Source organism: Phytophthora infestans, genomic scaffold, assembly GCF_000142945.1.
Source record: "Phytophthora infestans T30-4 supercont1.36 genomic scaffold, whole genome shotgun sequence".
Classification (NCBI taxonomy): domain Eukaryota; phylum Oomycota; class Peronosporomycetes; order Peronosporales; family Peronosporaceae; genus Phytophthora; species Phytophthora infestans.
In genome coordinates, this window is record NW_003303723.1 from 753318 (window position 1) to 766344 (window position 13027).

Consider the following 13027-nt stretch of genomic DNA (forward strand, 5'->3'; position numbering starts at 1 on the left):
TTACTCTCAGAGATGCCTTACCTCCTGCGCTAGCGCTCGCGTACAGTGCTTTGGCACAGGGTGCAATAGCATCCGAACGTGTGGCATTCGCCCACCGTTTTGCACCAGAGGACACGACCGTCCTCGCGAACGCGTCCGGAGCATGGTGATTACCTTGATGGTACTCGACCGTGGTGGGGTAAATCTCACCACCATCTCACTGCAGCGTTGATGTCTGGCATTGACACCGAGTACCCACGCGGTACCGATCCATGGTGAGGCAGGCAGCCATTGCCATGGTGTCATGCTCGGCACGGCACCCGTTACGACTGCGTGTGCTGCCTCGACCACCACCTGGTCGGTTGTGTGTGCACTCGTGCTCCACACTTGGGCTATGCTCCATGGTCCATTAAGCCCGGCGCGTTGCGTACATCGCGTACCGCAACCGCTTTGTCAGCGGGTGAGACGCTCCGTTCACCCTACTCGACAGGTCATTCATGTCCAAGGGACATGTGCGGTGATTGAACCAGGTCCGCGCTTCGCCTCGTGTGTGGATGCATGCAACCCAACACTGCTGATTCGCTCCGCGACTCCGAGGCATCTAGCGTCAGTGACTTCCGTCGCCACTCTGGCTTATTTGGCTAGGGTTGCAGCACTTCTAGCCCGGCTGTTTGCCTCCATCCTGCGGTCGATTAGCGCTAACGCCTGGTTTCGTAATGAGCTTGGTCTTACCTCAAGTCCAGGGAGGAAACGTATTTTCGAGCCTCTCCCTCACTTAATCGTGAGACTGCGGACTCTCGCGTGGCTTGTGATAGTCACCGACAGGCACGACGGCTCTCCGCCTCGTGCACCGCGCCGGTATGGGCGGCCGCGTTGGCCGTGCCGACCAAAGACATCCACCCTTCGCGTCAGCAGTTTGAGGCTGCGCGACGTCGAGCGAGTTGCTCACGTCTGGCGAGGCCAAGACAGCCTCGCGTCTCAAGTCAATGGATCTGTGTGCGGAGCTGTCTCGCCCGCCTTGGTTGTGGAACTCTGTTACCCACCTTGGTTGCGGAACGGCGTTACCCGCTTAGTGTATGTGGAACTCTTTTATCCATCTTGGTTGCCGAGCGATGACACCCGCCTTGATGTGTGGAACTATGTTACCCACACCGGAAGTGCATACAGCGACTTCCTTATCAGTTATGGTCTGAGTGACCTTGCGTGTAGCTCCGGTATCCACGCTCGGAGCACCGAATGTCGGTCTCCTGAAGCAGTTTCGCTGCTTAAGAAACTGGTACCGGCAATGTGGACCTATGCTACCCACCTTGCGTATGCCCTTCGGCACCACCACTATCGAAGCGCATACGGCGCGACGCCTTTCAGTGTTTGAATTCGGCGGGTATGGCAGACCCGCACACACACCGGACAGAGTTGGTGTCCACTGACCGAGTCAGCGGAGTCTGGGCCCTGGCCTACGAGTCGCTTGAGGCGATATCGGCCTGAACAAGGTTTCCACTCGACTTGTGGCGGCTGACGTGACATGGAACTTCGTTATCCACGTCGAGGTGTCTCGTTGACGACACCAGAGGCACTTAAGACCTTGTGTGGCACTGTGTTACCCACATCGGAAGCATGATCAATGCCTTCCGCTTCCGTTGTAGTCTGGGCGACTGCGCGTGGTACTATGTTACCCACACAGGAAGCACATCAATGGCTTCTTCTTCAGTTATAGCCCGGGCGTCTGTGTGTGGTACTATGCTAACCACACAGGAAGCGCATTCAGCGTCTTCCGCTTCAGTTAAGATCTGGGCGACCGTGTGATCCTACTGGCTAGCGCTTATAGGCATAACAACTGTCAAAGCCCGTACGGCACGACGACCTTCGGTGTTGGGTGCTGCTGGTGTAGCCTGTCCACACGCCGGGCAAAGCATCCATGTCCGTGACATTGCCGCAGCGGAGCATGGTCTTGCTGTACACAGAGCTGTCGGCGCGTCGACAAATCCGTGACACTTCTGCGTCCAGACAATCTGTATTAGAAGCCCAAGGCGTGACGGAGGTGGGAACATGACTCACTAATGCTCCGCCATAGACCTGGACTGGCAGACCCTTCTCAGCCCTACCACACCAAAGTCCGGTCTGTGCCTTATGTTCGGCACATCCACGTTGTTCATGGCGAGAACTGCGAGCGATACCGCGGTGCGCGAGTTCATCGACCCCAGACGTTCCGGTCCGTTGAGAACCATTGGTATTTCCTTCTCCGTACCAAAGGCTAGTCCACCAAGAACCAGCCACTCTGACATATAGTGCAGTCGGGTGACGCTATGCCAAGCGACGTTCCGGCGGCGTATCAGCGCTTCAGAACTTATCCGACGATCAAGGGGTACCGTATCCCCGTAAACCGAGTGTACTACCTTCACCGGTTTGAGAGAGCTGGGCTATGTCCTGTGGTGCGCACAGCCTGCACACCCATCACGAAGCCTTAGCGCTCTTCAGTATGTCATACCACCTCTACTATTGGTCGGGGAGTCGTCGTCCACCTAGCCATGACCTGCACAACCGGATCTGGGGTCCATGGACTGTCTTCTTCCCGAGGGCTGGCGAGGGACATACACGCTGGTAGTGTCCATGTCTGCCGCATCCGTAGCAGCGGACCAAGCTCTCGATCGAGCTTAAGGCCATGGGTTTGGGCTCGCTGTACGCACCGGTATCAACGGGCTGCGTGACAGCAGGATCAACAGCGTCATTGCTGCGATGCCCCGACTCCCGAGTAACACCATCCTCATCGTGGCAATGTTCCTCTTCCTGAGGTGTACCAGCCTGCGTGTGGCTGTACTTTTCCTGAAGGACGTTTTGAGTCGCCTCCTCCATAGTTGTCGCTTGCACCCGGAATAGCTGGGTGCGAGCAGGGCCGACCTTCATGCCGTCCATGAAGACTGTTGTCTTGATTTCTTCAGGCAGAGGATTCCCTGCTAGAGATACCGCCAGCGTGCGCATCTCTTACGCGTACTCCTTCGGCTCACGGCTACCATGCTTACATGCGAGAAAGTGTGAGCGCTGGTGGAACGCGCTGTTTGTCGGTAGGAACGCGGCTCGAAGCTGTTCATACAGCTGAGCCCAGAATGCAAAGCATCCATGAGATGTCATCTCCCTGGTGTATGTCCAGTGCTTGGCACGTCCACCAAGGTTGGACAGGGCACAAGCTACCCGAAGTGGCTCGTCCGAGAAGAGACCCGCCTTCATGACGATCTCCACGTCACGGACCCAGAAGCGAAGGCTCTCTCCTTTCTTCCGCTCAAACCAAAGAACCTTCCGCCTTATCGACTTAGACCTGGTTGCCTTGGGAGTAATCATCGAGGCCTTCAAGCTCCCGCGGACGTGAGCAATGAGACCCCGCGCATACGTCTCAAACGCGGCCACGAGGTCTTCTTGCTCAGCAGTCGTCACCGCCGCCAAGCTGCGAAGGACATCTTGTCCAACGATGCCTCCCATCTTCCGAACAGACTCGTACTGTGAGTCGTTCAAGCGAGGAAACTAAATTCGGTCCAACGTGGCTCCAACGTAGAGCGCGCATAGAATATAGGTAGTTCAATCTACCCGCGAAGGTGTACGATTGACTACGAGTGCTACCTAGTGTGATGGGGTCCCACAGCACCTTGCACAGACGAAGTGCTTAAGGGCATTTACTACCCGAGTGAACGTTAGTCCACGTGTCCCCAAGCTACTTCAACCCTACGATTGGCAAATAAGTGTGCGGGAAACCAACGGCTCCGATTCTCAAGTATTCCTGATATAATACTGTGGGACGAGACACCGGCCCGACCAGACGGCCTGCACAGCCTTCTCCTTTCGATACGAAACCAGGATATGTACGACCGCACCTGTGCAGACGACCACTGAAGAAATTTCCCTGGAGCATTTGTTGACGACGCCCGTGCTACACGATTTGCTCCGTAACCGGCCGTAATATGACCGGGTGCGGAAACCCCTTCTCTTTGACGAATGAGCGTTATCCGCTCTCCACTTCCGCCGATTTGACCTCAGCGCCCAGCTCGACCTCACCAAATTAAGCCATCTCAATTCAAGAAACTTCTTAGTCGGTGCGGAGCTGCCCGGCCTGTTCAGCTGCTGGTGCGCTGCCACCGGCAGCCCCAGACCCCTACCCAATCTCTCAGCTATACTATTGACTCAACGGCGAAGCACAACAGGCTCTGATAGAGCTGGTTAATCATGCTAATCTCTCAGTGGAAGGTCACGATTCGATTGTGGCGCGGACAAACGCATGCGGATAACCGACTCACAAAGCTCTGAATGCCGAACACCTCGAGTTGCTACGCATGAGTTTAGAGCTCCAGAACCTAGTGCAGGAAAATATACAATAGGTTTCAGCATACATTTCCGACGGATCAGAACCGTCATTCTGTCTCAAAGGAGGTGCGACAGATAAAGAGAACAATTTAAGTGCTGTGGTAATGAAAAAAGCTTATAGTGCGCAGTATCCGAGAAGGACAAGACAACAGTACCTATCATTTTCCACGGGTCACCCGTGAGCGCCGCATCAGACCCCAATACCCCCCCCCGGCACGTCGCGCTGAATTGATCACGAGCGTGAAGCTGAAGTCTGACGACGTCTAAACCGCTTTCCGCCACTATTGCGACCATATCACAGGTATGCTCAAGATTTACTAGATCCCTTCACAACAGGGAGTAGCTGTGATGGACTGGTCTCTGCCTTTTGTGTGGATAGGATCACCGGCCCACTACGGCACCTTCGGTGGAGCAATAACTTTCTTGGTGTTGCGAGAGTCCACCACGCTGGTGCTCGGTAGCGGAAAACAGAGCCATTCGTTTGCTACACACGGATCGATGACCAAATTACAGTCGAGGAAGACTACGCTGAGCGACTGTTACGTATATCCTTCAGTATATATTGTCGCGAAAGTTATGTTGTCTGGTCATATATGTCCACTTTATTGGGCGGAGGAGCATGACTTGATGGAGGTTACGATTTAACCTAACCCTCAATGGACCATTTTAGGATTGCTTACATCGTAGATCCCCCCCCACACACACTGGATCTCGTTACCGCTCTGGGGCTCTCGGTAAGCTCCTCCTTGTCAGTAAAGTTGCTGCTGCGAGTATCGATATCCGAAATCACCCGAGGAGGCGACGTGAGTGTTAATTACAGCAGTACTTGGATTGATCTGCTACGTCACAACGACGAGTAGTAGGACGCAATAGACAGAATCATAAAGCTGTCTACTAATAAGTCACGACCCTTTTTAAAACATGTATTGCTCTTAAGTCCAGTAGTGTACTCAATCTTAATTAAAACGCGCCCACTTCGACATGCAAACTGAAACAACATACATGAACTTTATTAAATTGCTTTACGGCGGATTTTATTTTAAAAAAAATCGCCCTTAGGACCCCGATTTTGCACTTATTAAGCTTAAGGTAGCGTCTCTTTGCTTAAATTTTAATTTTTACAAAAATTAGCAAACGAATCGTCGTAGAAGCAAATATTTGCCTACCAAAATACCGCTCTGGCCACATAACATTTTGACAGCTCTATTTAACCTCATGTCAATGTGTTCCATATTTGGCGCTTCAAATAGATCTGTATCATGTGATTAGATAAAAATTTCTGGGTTCAGTAAAAAAAAACTCTTTTCTTCGACCAGCCTTATGAATAACGCTTGGTATATATGATGCATATGATGTGGAGTAAAATGTCTCCGGAACCCTTTTTGATTAATACCGTTAAAAAATGATGATGCTGCTATATTTATTAGTGCTTACCAAAATCGTCGACGCAAATTAAACATTTGCATTCAAAATTTTAGCTAATATTGACAGCCGATCAGATCAAGCGAAAATGGGTAATCTCAGGCTTTATTTTAGGTCCTAACCAAAAATTCTGGATGATATTATAGCTCGAGAACCGAATGATCTATTATTAAGTGGGCCAGAGTGGTACCGAAAAAATCGGCCCCAGTGCGACAACGATTTTTGGTCAAAATCAAGTCAAGTATATAACCTCACCAAGGTTTTTTCAAAATTAACCCTTACGGTGACACCCCTCCTAAACAGGCGGCATATCGTCTTTTTGAGGTCTGTTTCCCACAACATGAGTTACTCGGTATTTGTAAGCCGACGGGGTTTCCCCATAAAGTATGAAGTAGGAAGGAGGGGGTGAAAGTCTACTCGCTTGGCAACACGAATCCATGTCTGTGGGGGAGGGGGGGGTAATAGAATTCACGCCAAGGCCTCTACTTTTCGAGATTTGCAGTATATCTGGGGGATATGCCATTCATTAAAATGGGAGCGTCGCGCTGGACCCGTTTGTCGCACTGGGGGCGATTTTTACGGTAGTTAGGTATACAGAAGACACAATCCTACACCATGACTAAATTTTATTGAGATAATAGTGACTGTATTGAACCCATGGCTTCAGCTTACCGCATTGCCCCTGTCCTAAGCGAAGTTTTGTCCTAAGCGAACTTCGGTTATGGCCAATAACAGCGCTGTATTCATAACAGATGGCTGCCCATTAAAGGGTCTTTTCGCGAGCTAATTATAGGCAGCAGTCTGACCGGGGCTGATAAAGATGCAAAAGGAAGAGCGACAGCGTACAAATAGCCAGAGGTGTTCGACCGAAATACTATTAGCAGCTCTCACCAGCGGACCACTTTGGAATTTATGGAGGCAGGTCTTTCACGAACGGAACGTTCAACTGGATCAGTGTCGGATAATTTTTACTTTTTAGCTCTCATTATGAGATTTGCAAGTAATCTTACCCGTAAGGCTCTGTTTCATTTGAGAATAAGTAGCGGAATAACCTCGCAGAAATAGCGAATCAAACAAAACAGATTTGGAATAAGTTGATCTCGTGGAAAAGTGATATCAACTTTTGAAGGTAAACGATTCCCCTACCAAAGAGCTATTGTGGTTTTCATCCATTTTGGCAAACCAGAGGTCTCTTATCCCGAGATAAGGGGTCCAAAATAGCGAGCAGCTCCGATATGGCAAGCACGATGGTGCGAAATGTGCTAGGCGAATAGGTGAAGAGAACGATTTCAGGCCAGTTTTGTTGAGAAGTCTCCATTTTGCCGTTTCAAAACGGTATAAGTAAGCGCGTTGCAGCCTCAGCCTCATCCTCAGCCTCAGCCCTCCCCCGGCATTGCAGCTCTTACAGTTGCTAAAAGACACGTTTGATAATTGCATGTTCCTTTATGACCTACGGCGATGACTTTCGATGGCGTGCGGTGGCACTGATGCATGTCTACGACGTGCCAACTGTATACGTATCTGATCTATTCGGTCCTAAGCAGCGCACCCTTCGCCGATGGTACGCGCTGTTCCTCCAGAAAGGCATTGTCAATGAAAAGCAGCCTCGTCAGACCTGCACACGCTGGCCACCTGACGTACTTGCCGCTGTCGAAGCTTACGTACAAGTTCACCCCACGTTTTTTGATCGAAGAGCTACGTGAGCACATTGTCAAGAATTTTCCAGCAATAACTACAGTCTCGACAGCGACAATTTGTCGCGTACTCAATGTTGATCTCAAGCTCAGCCGAAAAGTGTTGTCCAAGGCCGCACGAGAAGCCGTCCCTGCGGAAATTGAAGCCTACCGCGCCAAGCTTCTTCCACTTTTTTCTTTTGCAGAGCAACTCGTATTTTTGGACGAGACTGCTAAGGACGGACGCCATTCTCAACGACGCTATGGGTGGTCGAAACGAAATACCCAAGCAATTGCGAAAATGCCGTTCCGAAGAGGAACGCGACTATCAATTCTAGCCGCGCTTGATGTGCAAGGATTTTTTGCATGGAAGTGGACTGAAGGAACGTTCACGCGAGATAAGTTCTACGAGGCGTTTGTGGAGCATATTATTTCAACTCTGAACCCGTGGCCTCTTCCTCGCTCCATTGTTGTGATGGATAACGCCAAAATCCATGCCTACCCAGAGCTCCAAGAAGCCATACACCAGTGTGGAGCTAGACTAATATTTTAACCGCCCTATTGCCCACAGCTCAACCCGATAGAGCCGTGCTTTGGCCTTCTAAAACGTTGGCTCCAAAGGCGTGCTAATCTCGTTTTCCATTGTATCCAGATCAGGTTCTGGATGTTGCAATGCGAGCGTGTACGCGTCTCGAAGATAAAGGTTGTTTTGGCACTTTTCGTCACTGTGGCTACATGGCTACTGGAATAAGAGACCAAGTGTTTGACGATCTAATTCGAAGAAGTGCAGACGATGAGTAGCTTAATTTTGTAATGATGAATATTATTCGATACATGCATCTCGTACTGCACTAAGCTCGCGTTTTCTTCTAGTTCATGGGCTCGTCATCGGCATGGTCCTCGTCGTTCATCATTCCATTGGTTGGCTGAGTGGGTGTGAATTCATGGTAGATACCGCGAGAGAATATATCGTGGTCTGGCAGTCGTAATGCACGCCGAAGTGACAGAATGTCGACCTCAAGAGGCATCCATAAACCATTGACCCTAATGCTCACAATTGCTGTATCCGGTATGGCCTGCTCATCGGCTTCCTGCTGCTGCAGAGCCTCTCGCTATCGGTCTAATTCCATTGCTTGTGCAGTTGTGTTATCCTCAGGAACTTCAAATGAAGCCGACTCTGGTCTTCTTGCATGCACTTCATCAAGATGGTGCGAATTGATTGCTCCAAACTGCACTGCATTAGCTGTCTCGTAAGCTATCCTTTGTACTCGAGCATTGGCAATGCGACGCGCGGTAGCACGGTAATATTGCTCTGGTTGAGCCGCCCGCTTGCGTAGAGGAACGTCTTAAAGCGAAAATCTCCAATGTGGCGGAGATCATCGGTTGAGAGTATTTACCATCGGTGTTGAAGTGTTGTCAAAAAGTTATCAGACGTCAGCTCGATATACTTGGCTTGAGTATCGTTCCTCGCACGCCGCAAGTAAACGGATGAGTCGTCTGGTAGTACGAGAGGCTTTTTTGATACTTCAGGAGACGCCACGAGCGCAGTATATTTTGCAATTTCTGCTTAAAAACAGCATAGCCTTCAGAAACTTCGAAATCGACATCACTCTTCCAGCCACCACGAGCGCGGCCAAGCGGTTCTCCCACTCGTATAGTCAGTATTGCATCAGCTCGACTTGGCAACGGCGGAGGGCCAACATCGGGCGGCCCGAGAGCATCGACTGCCCATGGAGCGGAGGACGACGTAGCCCCCGTAGATGCACCGGCACCAGGCACGATACTGCTGTCGCTCGGTCCATCGAAACCGCTAGTCGACATGACAGCAAAACTCTAAATGTTCACCTGCTAGGCGATACGAATTCAAGTTGTCCATACAAATTATTGCTGTGCTTGCTCGTCCTCAGTATAAGGCTTTATTGCAGACCAATATGATGTCCGTAGTGTATGAGGGCCTACGCTTCTTATCGAGGCATTAGACCAGAATCATAATTAGCACAGCGATCCTTCAAGCCTGCTACTCAATAGCCGACGACTAACAATGCAGCTGCAACTTACCTATAAATTTACCGACAAGATTGATAAACTTCCTATGCATTCTGTGCGCCATTATGAGCAGTACGAAGTCAGTCAGTTAGCATTGATCAAAAGCAGTAAAGAGACCGTACCTGTGCGTTAGCGTGCATGCCTCGTGAGCACGGCGTCCCAAGCAGCTTCACGCATATTTCCTTCTCCTGCGGCTGCCAACCCTCGATGTCCGTGGGCTCCTCGGGTCTTCTCTGGCCTTCGGCTTATCCAGCATTCTGTACAGACTAGGTGTAGCTCTAAATGTGCATTTCCCGCCAAGTAATGCGCTTATAGCTTACCGACGGCGTGCGCCCCTGGTTACCTCGCTGCCTGCTCCGCTGCTTTGCTGTCTCCGTGGCCAGTGAGGATGTCACTCGGTTGGCCCTCCAAAATGATTCAACCTATCCCTATAAGAGGTCAGTTTTACAAATCGGACCCCCTCAGAGATGCGTAGCTAAAACGGGCGGCAAAAAGGCTGAAAACCACAATACATGTACTACGAGCCGCTAATGGAGCGTGCTGCGCGCTCGCTTCAGCCTCATCTGGGATATTGTTGCGCACCACACTGCATCCATCGCTTTCCTACGGGTGGAAATTGATTAAGAACGTGTTGAATCGTCGCCATCTACGAAAAGTCCGCGGACAAGGCGGTACGAATTCGAGTGCCTTGGGCGCATCGCCACCCGAGGAAATGTAGGTCATGTTTGCTTCGTCTGTCTGTTGTTTAAGCATTCCACGCATCCCTACCTACACCAAACGTCGCCTCGCACGTCTACTCGAGCGATTGATGCCAGCGTACGCCCAACCATGGCCCGTGGCTGGCCAACGATAGGTATCAGCTTGTGCAATTTTATTCCCGGGATTAAAGTTATTCTGACTTTGAAAGTCAGAGTAAAGATAATTCGAGAATAACTTCATAGCCAATGAAATTAAAGCATTTGTCAAAAAGGGCTAGGCTAGAATATCTTCATTTATTTTTATTCTACTTAATCTCAAATGAAACAGCTGTCGAACATGGGCGTTCGCTTATTAATAGGACAGGGGCGATGCGGTGTTTGTGTGAAAGGGGAAGTGTTTATGAGATTAAATGTTTACGTGTCATAATAATGTATGACAAAATTATCGTAATACAGCTCGATTTCATGGCCACAAGACACATTGATTTCACAACTGTCTGGACCAGCAACGATGCGGCTTCGTTGCTTTCTGGTATTAATTTGTGTGCCTATCATCTTCTCGATCAAATCCATTGATGCTTCAAGTGCCAAAGTACCTCGCTCACCGTTTTCTAGTGGTAACGATGTTCACAAGGCCGCAGAGAGATTCTTGCGAGTTAGCCACGCCACTGATAATGATGGCGACGAGGAGAGGGCAGGAGGGGGGCTTTCTGTGCCTATCGTAGAGAAAGTAAAGACGCTGGTCACGCCTCTGGTTGTGACGCCAGATTTCATTAGAAGATGGCTCAAGAAAGAGAAATCAGCTGCATCGGCATTCCAGCGCATGCATCTCCAGGATGCCGGAGATGATCTCTTTCTGAACGAACAGTTCTTCAAGTGGGTCTCGTACGTAGATGAGCTCAAAGTGGTCACCAAGAATGAAAATATTAACCCAACCTCGACACTAGCTGCCAAGTACGGCGACGATTCCCTCTACAAACTCATTGAAAAGGCCAGGGAGAGCACGAACGTGAAAACGAAGGAATTGGCAACGCATCTTCAAGCAGAGCAAATGCGGTACTGGATAGATACAAGAAAGGATCCTAGCGACGTCTTTCATCTATTCCAGCCCAGGATCAAGTCAAGTCAGGATATCTTCAGCAACCCTGAATTCAGATCTTGGGTCAAGTATGTGGACGATTTGAACGCAAAGTATCCAGAGCACACTGTGTCAATGGTTCCAGCATTACGAAAATATGCCACGGATGGTGATCTGCTCCAGTTAACTTTGAAAGCGAAGAATATTGATGCAACCAAAAGCATCGCAAAGAGGGTGGAGGACGATGTGCTTCAGTTCTGGCTGACTAGTCGAAAAACACCGGATGAGGCCCTGGTTGGTCTCAAACTTGACGTGTTGTACTCATTAGAAAACCCGATATGGAGCACGTGGACCAAGTACCTAAAACAAATTCAACAAAAGGTACCCCAACGAGGCAACTAGCACGGTCGCCACATTGACTCGGAGGTTTGGCGATAAAGAAGTGGCGACATTTCTTATAGCGTCGAAAGCGAAAAGTATGACGAAAAAGAGGGCCACGGAACTGGAGTCTGAACTGTTTCAGATGTGGCTGAGAAATGGTGAGTCTGTTCAAAAAGTCTTCGTCAAGCTAGAGCTACACGAAGCAGATTTGTATCGCACGCAGCTCCTCAAGACTTGGGTCTCGTACATGGATACTGTCGCCACTAACGATCGAGGAAAAATACCAAAGATATTCGCGACATTAAAGAAGGATTACGAAAAGAATCCCGGCCCCTTACTCCATATTCTCGATGCTGCAATGAAGTACCCCAGCATGGAAAAGGCAGCGACGGAATTGCGAGATAGGACGCTTACTGGTATTGTTGCGCTTTGGAAATCTCATGGCGAGGTATTTAAGCTGCTAGGGCTTCACAAAGTCCCGGAAAGTGATCTCGTCGGCAACTCCATGTACAAATGGTGGATGCGATATGTGAAGAATATGGAGAACTTAAGTTCGACTTGAATCATGATTTGAACGGGATGGCGCCAAATCACGAAGGAAGGAAAAGCGAGGCGATCGGCTACCACTACCACTACTGTAGATTAGTGTAGTGACTACACTAATCGTACCTGGTACCACAAGTTTACACAAAAAAGCTTTAAAAGGTTAATTTTTGCTTAGTACTTCTCCGGCCCGTTTCAAAATGATGATTGGGTTTTTTTATTGATCGCACATAACTGAATAATCTACTTCAATTGGATAAAAAAGACTTTGGTTTTGCATGGCTGCGGGCCACTAAAATTATGGTTGGCCTAGACTAAAGTCAGCCCCGCATTTTGGGTTTTAGCACGATGCCCAGAACACCTGGAAAACAAGACATTACGCCTGAAACTCGTCTCAATGTGGTTGTGTTCCTTGCTGAACGGAGCGCTAACGGTAAATTGCTCCGTGGAGCAGTTTATGCAGCTATGGAGGCTTTTGATATGTGTCGCAACAGCGTCAAGAAGATCTGGAAGTCGCGCCAAAAGGTCGGATTTATATCCGCCCAGAAGCGAGTGCAGCCCAAGCGCGGAAGGCGCCTGTCGGTGCAAGAAGTTATCGATATCGTCCAAGGGGTGCCGCTTTGCCAGAGGCAAACCCAACGAGCACTGGCGGCTGCATCTGGTATACCACGCACTACGCTACAGCGGTATCTTGCTGATGGGACTCTACGTCGCGCATCTTCTCGTGTTAAACCTACTCTGACTGATGCTCACAAGACAAAACGACTACAATGGGTTTTTTTCGCATGTCGAGATGGCATTAGGTACTGTAACATCTCGAAAGTTATTATTACTCAACCTTTTTAATTGTTATAGCCATT

The 13027-nt window shown here is 49.6% G+C and overlaps 2 protein-coding genes across 2 annotated transcripts; one reads left to right on the forward strand and one right to left on the reverse strand.

Moving 5' to 3' along the window:
- Positions 1-6658: 6658 nt before the first annotated feature.
- On the reverse strand, positions 6659-7671 carry PITG_14665 (uncharacterized protein; the record flags this gene model as incomplete). Its single annotated transcript, XM_002898508.1, has 3 exons — positions 6659-6694; positions 7203-7257; positions 7514-7671. 3 exons carry the CDS (start codon positions 7669-7671, stop codon positions 6659-6661), a joined length of 249 nt encoding a protein of 82 aa, XP_002898554.1.
- Positions 7672-10676: 3005 nt separating this feature from the next.
- On the forward strand, positions 10677-11645 carry PITG_23024 (secreted RxLR effector peptide protein, putative; the record flags this gene model as incomplete). The annotated part of the gene is made up of 1 exon (XM_002898509.1): positions 10677-11645. One exon carries the CDS (start codon positions 10677-10679, stop codon positions 11643-11645), a length of 969 nt encoding a protein of 322 aa, XP_002898555.1.
- Positions 11646-13027: the final 1382 nt, after the last annotated feature.